We start from the raw sequence: 13,728 nt of genomic DNA, 5'->3' as shown, positions 1-13,728 counted from the left end.
GGGGGTGAGAGACAGACATGTGGGGCGGACTATGCCTGTGCTGGGCGTCCCCCCGCATGTCTGTGAAACAGATTGTAGATGTGTTAAATTTAGCACATCTACGATCAGATCTGAATTAGGCTCATAGTGCAGGATACGTGATGCATTTTATGTGCATGCCATGTGACACAAAATTGCTCCAAGATGTGTTTTTTTCATACTCTATAACTAGACAGTGTAGTGACAGGTCTCAATAGGCAGATGCTGTTTTTCCGACTGCACAGGCGATAAACAGTCACTGTCAAACAATTGACGTCTAGGGCCACCCACATAAATATTGGCCTGCTATACTGTAGATTTGTGACCAAATTACAATACAGTACTTGTTAATAGTATAGTACACTGTACAATAATAAACATTACATATTGCATTGTTGGAACTTTCCAGCATCATAGTCTGCATCCATGTCCTTACTGTGAAAATTATGCAAAGCTGTAAGAAACAACTCACAAAAATAATAATAATAATAATAATAATAATAATAATAATAACAACATAATAACCATTAATTGTGAGCACAGTACTATAGCACTGCAACAAATGTACCATTTCACTGAGCAGTGCTACACAATAAAGACTGCTTCATGACATAGAGACTGTCACATAACGCTTACTGAAAGGGCCATTATAAATTTGCCACACTGTGATGGACCCACAGCACTTCTGTATACACATCATTGGCTGCAGTCGCATCACATGTGACAAAACATGGATACCACATGACATAGCGGTCTATGAGGGTTATTCAGATCTGTTCGTAGATGTGCTAAATTTAGCCGCCGCGTCCCGCCCCCGCAATGGTCTGGACATGCCTGCTTTGTGCGGACCGCGCCCCGCCAACGGCACGCCCCCTCCCGCCCTGCGATCGCCTCTGCCTGTCAATCAGGCAGAGGCGATCGCAGCCCTGAGATGCTTTTAGCATCTCACTGGGCTCCCGGGGTGCACGTGCGCACTCCGCATAGGGCTTCAGACTGCGATTGCTGCAGTGATCCAGTTTGAATCAGGCCTTATGTCCATGTGCTTTTTGCTATAACAAAGCTGTATGAAAACACTGAAAGCAACACTACACATATGCAGTACAGTATCTTACTGACATAGCTGGGTTACAGACATACCACCAAGCCCAAGAGGGATTTCACTACATAGTTGCATGATCTGTGTCACTGCCAGTGCTCCCCCCCCCCCCCCCCCACACACACACAGAAGTATTTTGCGACAAAGTTGCACAAACCAATGGATAGGCTTGGGCAGAGGGTCTGGCTTCTTGGTAGCATTGACATGCGTTTTTTGCTTCATGCTTTACACAACTAACATGGCAGCCAGAGACAGACATTTGTCACATTGGGAGCTCAAGGTATTTCTTTTATCTGTTATAGTAAATTGTAAACTGTATGGTCAAGCGAAGGATTGGGAACAAGAGGCCTGACGGCAGGGGTACACTAGGTATTATATGGTGCACATTTTCTAGTTTGTAAAATATATGTACGTAGACACATTTTTAACAACTTAATTTGGGTAATTTTGTTCATCTAAACTGTGTCGGTGGCGGCCTTGTGGCCTTGCTAGATGTGCCACAATCATTTTGCATACACTGTGACGCATATTAGTGATGCTACTTCAGAGGGAGTATGGTTTACTTTTTTTTCTTCAAATATATATATATATATATATATATATATATATATATATTATAGTAGCTGTTTGTATTTAATTGTGACTTGGTTCTCTGTGTGTCCCCACAGTTTCTTGTGATCAACAAGACATGAGATTCGCAAATTTATGAGCACGTTTTTGCTAACATGAAAAAAGACTATTAGGCAACCTGAGATATTCAGGCATGTCTGAAAGAGAGCAGTGTTATCAGTTTAGTGCAGGCATGTACAAACTGCGGCCCTCCAGCTGTTGAGAAACTACACATCCCAGCATGCCCTGACACAGCTTTAGCATTCTCTGACAGCAAAACTGTGTCAGGGCATGCTGGGATATGTAGTTTCACAACAGCTGGAGGGCCGCAGTTTGGACATGCCTGGTTTAGTGGCTGTGTGTTATTAGCATGATGTTTCAGAGGACATTGGTCAGAATTGAAACCCCTCCCAAATGCACATAGTATGTACTTTGCAGAAAAAGTAGCTCAGTATTTTTAATACAGTGTAAGTCTTTTGTCTATACAGTACTGTTATCTGCAATAATGTCCCTTGCTACTGTATACAGTACAGGGGAGGTTTAAGAGAGGATAGTGCATGCTGGCCCCCTCCTCTCTAATAGTGCAGGAAATTTGAGTCTTCTACGCATGTGCAGGCCTCCGGTATCATGGCGCCCGTGACATAGCATAGTTCTTATCCAAATTAATCAAAATATTGCATATTTACAAAAGAAAGAAGAAATAAGTGCCCTCCGCCACCCAGAGTGGCCCACAGTATCCTGCTAATGAATGCGTCCCAACATCGCATTGGAGACACAGTACATTATGAATGTGATGACAACTACAAGTTGATTGGCTCCGAACAAATTCACTGCGAAAATGGTCACTGGACAACTCCCCCCAGTTGTGTAGGTAAGAAAACATCTGGAATCTGTTATTAATTTAGATTAGTAATCTATTGACAAAGACCAATTTAGTTTGAGATAAAATAATATAAATTATAATATTTGCTTTGCATACAAAGCAAACATAACTGTATATTAGGCCTGATTCAGAGGTAGACACTGTTGGAACAGTGGGAGCGATAACATACAAAATGTTTGCCTTCCCCTTGTGCACCAGCATCCAATGCCAAGTACAAGCACTGAGACATCCACTTTCATTGTCAATGTACAGTGCAACTGAATCAGTGGTTCAGAACATTCAACCATCGTTGCATCATCACTCGCCCATCGACACTTGCCACAGCCTATGGTCTGCTCAGTGTTTCCGTGTGAAATCCCTTTAGACATGGCCTCTGTGTATGTGGAACTGTGTGAATGCAGCCGTTTTTACTGACGCGCCTGTGACACTTCCATAACAAGCCTATGAGATGCCCTTTTTGCTAAACATTTTAGGCTACATCCCAGTCACCACCCAGGAACACCCATGGTAGTGTGCTGCCTGCTCTACTGCAAGCAACTGTACACAAAATCTCTGGGGATCATTCAGGTGCGGTTTGTTTAGCTATCACTGCTGCTACCTTGGAATCCTGCGCATGCGCAAAGTACTGTAATTCGGTACTTTGTGCCGATGGTTGTAGGTGCAACTGCACCTGAATGACCCCCTCTGTGTACACTTAGTGGATTGCATGTGCCGTAGGGAGTTTCATGCATGTGCTGTAGCAAAAACCAGCTCAACTGCGCAAACATCGGCATTGCGTGCATCTCGAAATCAGACCCTAGATTCTCTAAATGTGTGTGTTGAATTTATCAGTGAAGCTGACGTATGATAAATATTGCAATGAGTTATAGGATATGTATGATAGCAAGTCAGTTAAATGCACCCTTCAGTAGCCATTAGATCTCAAAAGGTTAGGTGCTAAAAATACATACTTAGGGATATATTTACAAAAGTGCAGGTTTTTAGAGGTGGAGTTGTTGCTCATAGTAACCAATTATGGCCCTCATTCCGAGTTGTTCGCTCGCTAGCCGCTTTTCGCAGCAGTGCACACGCTAAGCCGCCGCCCTCTGGGAGTGAATCTTAGCTTAGCAGAATTGCGAACAAAGTTTTCGCAATATTGCAAAAAGATTTTTCGTGGTAGTTTCTGAGTAGCTCGAGACTTACTCTTCCAGTGCGATCAGTTCAGTGCTTGTCGTTCCTGGTTTGACGTCACAAACACACCCAGCGTTCGCCCAGACACTCCCCCGTTTCTCCAGCCACTCCCACGTTTTTCCCAGAAACGGCAGCGTTTTTTCACACACACCCATAAAACGGTCAGTTTCCGCCCAGAAACACCCACTTCCTGTCAATCACACTCCGATCACCAGAACGAAGAGAAAAAAACTCGTAATGCCGTGAGTAAAATACCAAACTTCTTAGCAAATTTACTTGACGCAGCCGCAGTGCGAACATTGCGCATGCGCAGCTAGCGGAAAATCACACCGATGCGAAGGAAAAGAACGAGCGAAAAACTCGGAATGAGGGCCCATATTCTAGCTTTTATCTTGTAGAAGGTGCTATATAAATGATAAGTAGAAACAGATTGGTTGGTAGGGGCAACATCTCCACTAAATCCCGCACATTATTATATATGCCCCTTAATATTAGATTAATTAATACTAGTCTGAAAATTATTCAGTGGAAGCCTGTATAGCCACAGAACTTTACAGGGTAGTACTGAAATGATGGTCTCTAATTAGTTTTGTGGCCGTGAAAAATATTATAATTCTAAAAGTGAATTAGTATTCCTCTGTGCACAAAGTGTCCTACACCATATACAGTTTAGCTTCTTTAAGTCGCAAATGATTAGTGTGATATAAATTGATATTGTAATTTTGCAACTGCATCCACCTCTGAATCAGGCCCAATATCACATGAAGGAACTTTATGGGATGTCAGTGTCAAGGGAGTTGTGTGGGAGTGAATCCGAAGCTCCATGTGATTCTTATTCATATGTGCTTGTTTCTGATGGATCTCTTACACATAGCATGGGGCTGGTGCACGTGCAGGTACTAATGATGATTGTTGCGGCCGCCAGCATAAAATAAATGGGGGTCACAGGTTCCTGCTTGCACACGCACAACCTCCAACATTAGCTGAACAGATACTTACGTTAGCATAAAGTAGTAAAACAGGCTTCAGCGGCTGCAACTACAGCCAATTTGTGTGTAACTTAGGGGTCTATTCATGAAGCAGTGAAAAGTGTGAAGAAGTGAGCCAGTGGAGAAGTTGCCCATGGCAACCAATCAGCATTGAAGTAACATGTATAATTTGCATACTATACAATTGTACGGAGCAGCTGATTGGTTGCCATGAGCAACTTCTCCACAGGCTCACTTCTCCACTATTTTCACCGCTTCATGAATAGACCCCTTAGAATCAGCCCCACAGTGAGGAAACATTGGGAAATGCAAGATAGCAATCCATAAAGTTAGGTACATAACAGCAAAAAGTAGCTATCTCTAAAGCCTGTGTCGACCTGATGGGTGTCGACCTAATTGGTGTCGACCTAGAGTCCGGATACCATGGAACACTTGCGGAACATCAAAAATGCAAGAACATACAAGGAGAGATTCAAGACCCTCACGAGTGTTGCCAGACATTTTTTAAAAGAACATAATGAAAACCCTTAGATCCTGTCAGCATTTGGAATTAAAAAAGTTCAGTTGGGGATCAGAAAAAGGAATATGATGCAAGAGTTGTTACAGAAGGAGGATAGATGGATCTTCCTCTTGGACAGCATAGAACCATTAGGGATGAATGAATGTAAATAATTATCTGCCTTCCTATAACAAGATAAACCAAGTAAAACCTAAAAAGAACTTAGTTCTTACGGAATTTAGTAACACCTTATAAATTTATTGTCAGTGAATCATTTTTTGGATTATCTCGTGAACAGGGAAATTCCTAGTAGAATGGCATACAATAGTAAGATAAATATGATACATTGGCCAAGGTGTGTTGGGCCTTGACGGGAGATGGGGTGGAGGCGGATGGGGAGTGGTGGATGATCGGCCAATCAGCTTCCTAGCTTCCATGTCGCAGGCTTTGTTTGAAAAATGGCGGTTCGGAGCTCGTTGGCTGGTCATTTGGTGCTCTTTGTCCATTTCTACTTTTTCTCTTGTTGACGCTTAATACATTTGGGCCTATATGTCCAATGGGAGTTAAGAGATTGTAATAATGGACTCTAACATCCAATAATGAGTGAAAGATAAGAGGCAGTAACGTATTGAATGGGATAGATAATACTGAATGCCAAATATCAGGTAGCCAACTGTAGTCTCCCTGGAGGAGATATTGGTAGGGAATTAATAGTTATATAGGATAGGAAATATTATAGATTAATGATTTCCTCGATGACACTTATTTCCCCTCACTTCATTTAATTTCATAAAAGCTGATACTTTTTACACTATTATTAAAACATTTTAACACTATTAAGGTCACACAATGAGATATGAGGGGTTAACCCACATATCTCTCTTTCTTTTTTTCTCTTTCACTATTAAAATACTAGTTTTTCACAATATCAGTTTTCACCGATTTTCTGTATAGTACCATATATTCGTAGCACTCACAACACGCCATAGGGTTAATCTATAAAATATGCATAAATTACATCTGTTATTATTCATGTAGCAACATAGGATATTTTAATAAGATAATTACATGACTCTAAGAATTATACCCATATAATGATGAAGGTAAGAAGTGATATCCTAAACAGTCCTATAGGTATATGGGTTTCTATAAGGTCCCTAGGAGACTCATTACGGCATATCACTTATGAGGAATAAATGGAACAGATACTGTTGATTATAGAAATAATAAGAAAAAAAAATACTGAACAGATAATTATAATTGGGGTATTAAAATGATCTTACAGTTAAGAGAAATGGAGTGGATGTCAATGGATTTATTAATCAGTTAGAGATGATACACTGTTTCTATGACCTCAAATTGAAAAACTTTAAATTTAATATTAAAGACTACCCGGCATGTACTGTCTATATCCCGTATATAAATATGCTCTCCTCCACATGGCATTTTAAAATTCCAGAGTTGCCAGGACATTTTACAGGGCCTGATGAGAACTTAGGGGAATGGGCAATACTGGGGGCATGGCCAAGTCTTGCTCTGTATATTCACTATTGAGGGGGAATGTTGCTCTGCTTCCAGACTGACTCGGGCTCCCGCCACATCCCACTGACAGGCCAGGTTATCTGTTACTGTTTCACCACCTTCTCTGTGCCTCTGAAACATATTGAGCAATGCAGCTGCATAGGAGTATACAGAAGCCAAATAATGCATTTGACTTTAATGAGCCATTCTTGTATATTTAATGTTTCTTCTTTGCTTCTGGCAGAACTAAAAGAAAAGATAAAATGTGATAACCCCCCACAAGTGGATAATGGAGAAACAGTTATGACTCTGGAGGTTTATCAAAGTGGTGACACTGTTCATTACAGGTGTGCTGAAGGATATGAAATACAGGGATCAAATAAAATCATCTGCAAAAAGGGTAAATGGACAGAGACTCCTAAATGCAGTGGTAAGTAATCAAGGACTGTTGTTGCCAAATCTTTTACCTACAACCAGGGCCGGTGCTAGGGTGTTCGGCGCCCTCCTGCAAACTATAAATTTGCGCCCTCCCATACTTTACAAAGCAGTGACACGTATACACATAATGCTCCCTGTAGTAGTGCCGCTTACACACGTAACGCCCCTGTACCAGTGACGCTTTCACACGTAACGCCCCCTGTACCAGTGACGCTTACACACGTAACGCCCCCTGTATGAGTTACGCTTACACGCATAATGCCATCCTGTACCAGTGATGCTTACACACGTAACGCCCACTTTACCAATGACGTAACGCCTACACATGTAACGCCACCCTTTACCAGTGACGCATACACACGTAATGCCCTTGTACCAGTGGCGCTTACACACGTAACGCCCCCTGTACCAGTGACATTTACACGCGTAACGCCCCTGTACCAGTGACGCTTACACACATAACGCCCCTTATAGTAGTGTTGTTTACACACGTAACATCCCAGTACCAGTAACGCTTACACATGTAACACCCCCTGTATTAGTTACGCTAACACACGTAACACAGCATACACATGTAACGCCCCCTGTAGCAGTGACGCTTACACACGTAATGCCCCCTGTACCAGTGACGCTTACACGCGTAACGCCCCCTGTACCAGTGACGCTTACACACGCAACACCCCCTGTAGCAGTGATGCTTACAAACACGCAACGCCCCCTTTACCAGTGACACTTACACACGCAAGGCCCCCTGTGGCAGTGACGCTTACACACAATATGCCGCACAGTCACACATACATACTGTACATACATTACACACATACACAGTCACACATATATTACACATACACACACACTTTCACTCACTCACTCTCTTTCAATCCTCTTACCTAAGGAAGTCTGCAGGCCGAAGCGGGAGTAGATCATCCTCCTGTTCAGCCTGGTCCCGTGTAGCTCCGCCCCCCCCCCCCAGTTCCGTGTAGCTCCACCCCATTTTTGGTCAGCACACTGCACTGACACAGGCGAGGGGGAGAGGACTCGGAGGCTTCATGCTGCTGGCGCTGGCCCTGCTGCCTGTCATAGAGTGTGACTGGCGCAGGGGGACGTCAGCTCAGTACAGGAATGCAGAGCAGGGAGAGCGCCTCTCCATTCCTGGCGCCTCCCTGCACTGCATCCCTTTGCTGAGTGGTTTGCGCCGGCTCTGCCTACAACAACCCCAGTTCCTACAGAACAGTATGAGCCAGATTTAGAGGTGGATGCTCTTCCACTTCAGCCTTCCACTTGTGCACTAGTGTGGGCCAGAATGTGCAAGCCACCAATTTTCTGCACCCCTGCATGCAATAGCACCACCAGTGGTAATAGACAGTCCCATATATATATATAAATATATCTACAGTGCATCCGGAAAGTATTCACAGCACCTCACTTTTTTAACATTTTGTTATGTTACAGCCTTATTCCTAAATGGAATAAATTATTTTTTCCCTCAAAATTCTACACATAATACCCCATAATGACAACATAAAAAAATCAGCAGGTGTCGCAGCAGGTGCGTGTGACATCACGCAGCCAACGCAGCCCACCCCCTGAACGGTCCGGGCACGCCTGCATTGCCCAGACTGCGCCCCCAAAATGGCAGCCCATCGCTGCCGGCACGCCCCCTCCAGCCCAAGCGAATGCCTCTGCCTGTCAATCAGGCAGAGGCGATCACTGAGCTAAGATGCATGCGCAGTTCAGATCTGATCGCCTGCTGTGCAAAAACGCACAGCAGCGATCAAGTCTGAATTAGACCCTAAGTCTCTACCTACCGTTGAGTATGAGTAGTTGGATGAGTGCCTGATGCATAGGAGTCTGTAAAATATTGCTGCTGTTTCTTTCGCTGTGCGACTGAATACGTTTAAAAGTCCTATATAAGGTAATGCAGTAATATGTTTCTCCTACATATTTAAATTTATCTGTAGTTGAATATGTGCTCATATTGCTTATTATACTAATGTATAACCTGTGACTGATTGCTAGTGTGATTGCTGACTTTACTATTTCTGTCAGTTTCTGTGTATTCTAATCCTCAATGCTGGTGCAAAGCATGGAGGGATCAGATTGTATGTCACTTTAACAAGTTTCAAAGTGATTTCAGTCACAAATGGTGTAGTTAACACTGTACAGGTGTGTGATTTGTTTATCATGTCTAAGAGAAGCAAGGGTGAAGAGGATACACTCTCCACAGCAGCACCAATACTCATTTCATGTTTGTCTTGCAAAGCTGGGTTAACCTTTCAGGATCTGGTTCAAAATGGATTATGTGCAAACAATTTTAGCTTTCACCAAAGCCTTCTGAATAATCCAAGGCAGGCACAGGTTCAAGCTGAACCCCCATGGGCTACTTTTACACAGACATTATCCAGTATAGCTGAGTGGATAATGCCAGCTCCTATACTAGGGATGGGTTTCCCTATTTACCCTTACATGTAACATTCCCCCTGGGGTATATTACATCCAGTCCAGGAATTTGCAGCCTTTCAACAAAAACAGGCTGAAAGGTCGGGGGGAAGTAAATCACATAGACATGAAAAAAAATCTTCAAAGTCTACACATGTTTCAGATGGGGACTCATCAGAGGATGAGGGCTCATCACACTCCAGGTCTGCATACAGAGACGAGGATGAAGGTCTCAGCTCAGTGGACATACCTGAGCTAATTAGTGCTATGAAAGACGTTCAATCCTTAGAGGAAGCAGCAGAGCCTTTATTAAAATCTAAGGCACCTGTGTTTAAACATCCCAAAACAATCAGGACTAAATTTCCTGGGACAGAACAGCCGACAGAGGCTTGGGTAACATCCAGTAAGAAGTTTAGAATTCCAAAGAATTGGAATTTCCAATATCCTCTTCCAGCTGGGGACTGTTTAAAAAGGGAGGTGGCTCCCAAAGTAGATACGCATGTCATTCGATTGGTTCAAAAATCTACATTACCTCTGCCTTCATCATCATTAAATGATGTCACAGATAGGAAAATAGATGTTTTTTAAAAACCATTTTCTCCTTGTCTGGGACAATTGTAAGACCAGCCATGGCTTCAGCCTGGATGGCAAAATCTGTGGCAGCCTGGGCTGATGCATTGGAGGATGATCTTTCATTGGTATCTAGAGAGCAAAAATCCTATATTGCACATATTAAACAGGCGGCTATTCTTATGAAAGAAGCAGCCGAGGATATGGGTACAATTGCGTCTCAAGCATCAGCCTCAGCAGTAGCAGCTCGCAGAGCGGTTTGCCTACATACATGGAAAGCTGACTCAGAATCCAAGAAGGTTCTGGAGTCTTTGCCTTTTACTGAAGATATTCTTTTTGGTAAAGAATTAAACAGTATTTTGAAGTCAGAAGCAGACTCCAAGAAAGTGAAGTTTCCTTCCACACACAAATCCAAGCCTAGATTTCCAGCTTTTCGGCCCTTTTGAACTCAAGGAAAAGCAAAAGAAAAGGGGTATGGCAAACAGTCTCAATCTGGTAAGACTAAAAATCATTGGGCTACCAGAGGGCCAGCTTCAGAGCCAAAAGATAAGCCATCAGCATGATGCTGCGGGCCTCCGTCTGGGGGATCCCAAGGTGGGAGGCAGACTTCTTAATTTTGCACAGATCTGAAAGCAGTCCACCACAGATGCCTGGGCACAAGAAGCAGTATCTCACGATTATGCATTTGCCTTCAAGAAACACCCTCTTCAAAGGTTTTTTTTATACCAGCCCATCTTCAGTAGAAATGAAGGCCAGGGCTTTGCAAGAGGCAGTTCAGAAGTTGCTTCAGTCAGGAGTGATAATTCCAGTTCCTCCTGCGCAATGAGGACAAGGCTGTATTGGATTCGGGTCTTCAGAGAGTAATTTTACCTCTGAACAAAATATCCAAAATTCAGTCGAGGATCCAGGAGCTACTACACAGTCAGAGGGTATCCGTTCACGCAGCAATACATGTGATGGGATCTATGATGTTGACATGGTGGAGTATGCTCAATTCCACTCGAGACCTCTGCAACATCTGATCCTTTCCAAATGGAATGGTTTTCATCAGACAATAAAAACGCAGACTATGGTCCTTCCTCTGGAAGGAGGTCATTAGCCTGGTGGCTACAGACATCCCATTTGGACAAAGGGAGACCCTTTTGGATATCAGATTGGGAAGTTCTGACAATGGATGACAGTCTTCAGGGCTGTGGAGCAGTGTCAGGAAAGAGTTGCTTCCAAGTGCAGTGGACCAAGAAACAATGTTGCCTGCCAATAAATATATTGGAACTTCAGGCCATATGTATGGCACTCATTCAGGCAAAGGACATCCTACAGGGGAAACCAGTTCAAATTCGCTTGGATAATGCAACAGCAGTAGCGTACCTCAATCATCATGGAGAAACTCGCAGCCAAAAAGAAATGAAGGAGGTAAGCGGCACGTTAAGGTCCACTTCATCATCCAACCTTGTCCGCAGTGTTCATTCCGGGAGACCTAAACTTAGAAGTGGATTTTCTCAGTTGACATGCCATTCATGCAAACAAATGGGCATTACACCCCAAGGTCTTCCAGACTCTGGTAGACAAGTATGAGTTACCGGAGATAGATCTCATGGCGTCCCGTCAGAACAACAAAGTTCCAACATACGTGTCAAGAACAAAGGCTCCCAAAGTGATCTTTGTGGATGCCCAGTCAGTAAGATGGGACTTTCGTCTGGCCTATGTGTTTCCACCAATCACCCTGTTGCCCAGAATGATGCGAAAGGTAAAACAAGGAAAGGGCACCGTGATACTAATAGTTCTGGCTTGGCCCAGAAGACATTGATACACAGATCTGCAGAGGTTGTCGATGGATGCTCCATTCCTACTCCCTCAACGTCCAGATCTACTGTCTCAGGGTCCCTGCTATTAGAAGCACCGTGATCGACTATCTTTGATGGCGTGGCTCTTGAGACTTCCAACCTGAAAGCAAGAGGAGTCTCACAACAGGTAATTCAAACAATGCTCCGAACAAGGAAACCATCCTCGGCTCGCATTTATCACTGAATATGGCAAGCCTATATTCAGTGGTGCAGTGACCGGAAAGTGACCCCATAGGTCGTTCAGAGTTTCCAGAGTCCTAGCATTCCTTCAGGCAGGAATGGACAAAGGTCTACAGGTGACTTCCTTGAGAGTGCAGGTGTCAGCATTGACTGTATGGTTCCAAAGAAAATTGCTAACCTACAGGATGTTCACACTTTTTTCCAGGGAATGCTACACATCCAACCTCCTTTTGTTTCTCCTACAGTGCCTTGGGATTTACGTTTAGTCCTAAAGGCACTTCAAGTTGCCCCATTTGAACCACTGAAGCAAGTGGATCTTAAATGACTGACAGCTAAAGTTCTCTTTCTACTGGCTATTGCTTCAGCTAGAAGAGTTTCAGATTTAGGGGCTTTATTATGTCGCCCTTCTTTGATTTTTTATCCAGATAGAGTGATTCTCAGAACCAAATCTGGTTATCTTCCTAAGGTGGTGTCTAAATTCCACGTTAATGAAGAAATTGTAGTCCTGGCCTTCCAAAGGCCGGAACTTTCTGCGGGAGATGCATAATTGGACGTAGTCCATGCCTTAAGGATCTACGTGGATCGTACCAGTACCATCAGAAAGACACTCTCTTCGTTCTCTATGGATTTCACAAAAGAGGATGGCCTGCTGACAATAGAGGTGGCTTCGGATGACAATTTCAGAAGCATATTCTAAAGCTGATCTTCCTATTCTGGCTAATGTCTCTGCTAACTCTACTCGTAAGGTAGGTCCATCATGGGCAGCACAACATGGTACTTCAGCTGAACAGATATGTAAGGCAACCACATGGTCTTCCATTAACACATTCATTAGACATTATGCCTTTGATACCTTTGCCTCTAAGGATGCCGAATTCGGGCGAAGGATTCTCCTGTCCAATCAGGAGCGGTCCCACCACTAAATTTGCTTTGGGATATCCCAATGTTTATCCTGTGGATAACCTGTGGATCCTGCAGGAAAAATACTAAGTTATGGTAGACTTACCATCGATAACTCTTATTTCTCCTAAGTCCACAATATCCACAGGGATCCCACCCTGACGCACCTGAATTGAGGATCCTTTCACCTATTAACCACTCCCTTCTTGTGCGGAAGAGTGTGCATATGCGTTCTTCTCGCCTGATTAAGGCTCTCTATGATGCTTCTGCCTTGAGCTTTGGAAAACAACTGAATTGCCTGATCCAAGAGGTGGGGCTATAGGGGACTGGCCTGTTGCATTCTGGGAGGCTGAAAGTTTTGATCTTTGGTGCCAATCCGCTGACGCTACCTCATATCCCAATGTTTATCCTGTGAATACTGTGAACTTAGGAGAAATAGAGTTATCGACGCTAAGTCTACCATAACTTCGTATTTCAAGTGTCAGTCTGATTGAACTATGATGGTTTGCCACCCAGTCCCTAAAATTATGCATAGTTAGGCTCTCATTCAGCTTAGATCAATAAACTCTGAA

At 43.5% G+C, this 13,728-nt stretch overlaps 1 protein-coding gene across 1 annotated transcript in view; it reads left to right on the top strand.

Annotated features, from left to right (window-relative positions):
- Window positions 1–13,728, top strand: part of LOC134957926 (coagulation factor XIII B chain-like) — a 146,404-nt gene that overhangs the window by 64,631 nt on the left and 68,045 nt on the right. The window contains exons 6-7 of the mRNA XM_063940173.1: window positions 2,415–2,594; window positions 7,030–7,215. Of these exons, the coding sequence (XP_063796243.1) occupies window positions 2,415–2,594; window positions 7,030–7,215 (366 nt within the window). The remainder of the gene's footprint in view (window positions 1–2,414; window positions 2,595–7,029; window positions 7,216–13,728) is intronic.

The sequence above is a fragment of the Pseudophryne corroboree genome, chromosome 9 (genome assembly GCF_028390025.1).
Source record: "Pseudophryne corroboree isolate aPseCor3 chromosome 9, aPseCor3.hap2, whole genome shotgun sequence".
NCBI classification, from domain to species: Eukaryota; Metazoa; Chordata; class Amphibia; order Anura; family Myobatrachidae; genus Pseudophryne; species Pseudophryne corroboree.
The sequence above is the reverse complement of the archived record's forward strand: the minus strand, read 5'-3'. Positions and strand labels throughout refer to the sequence as shown.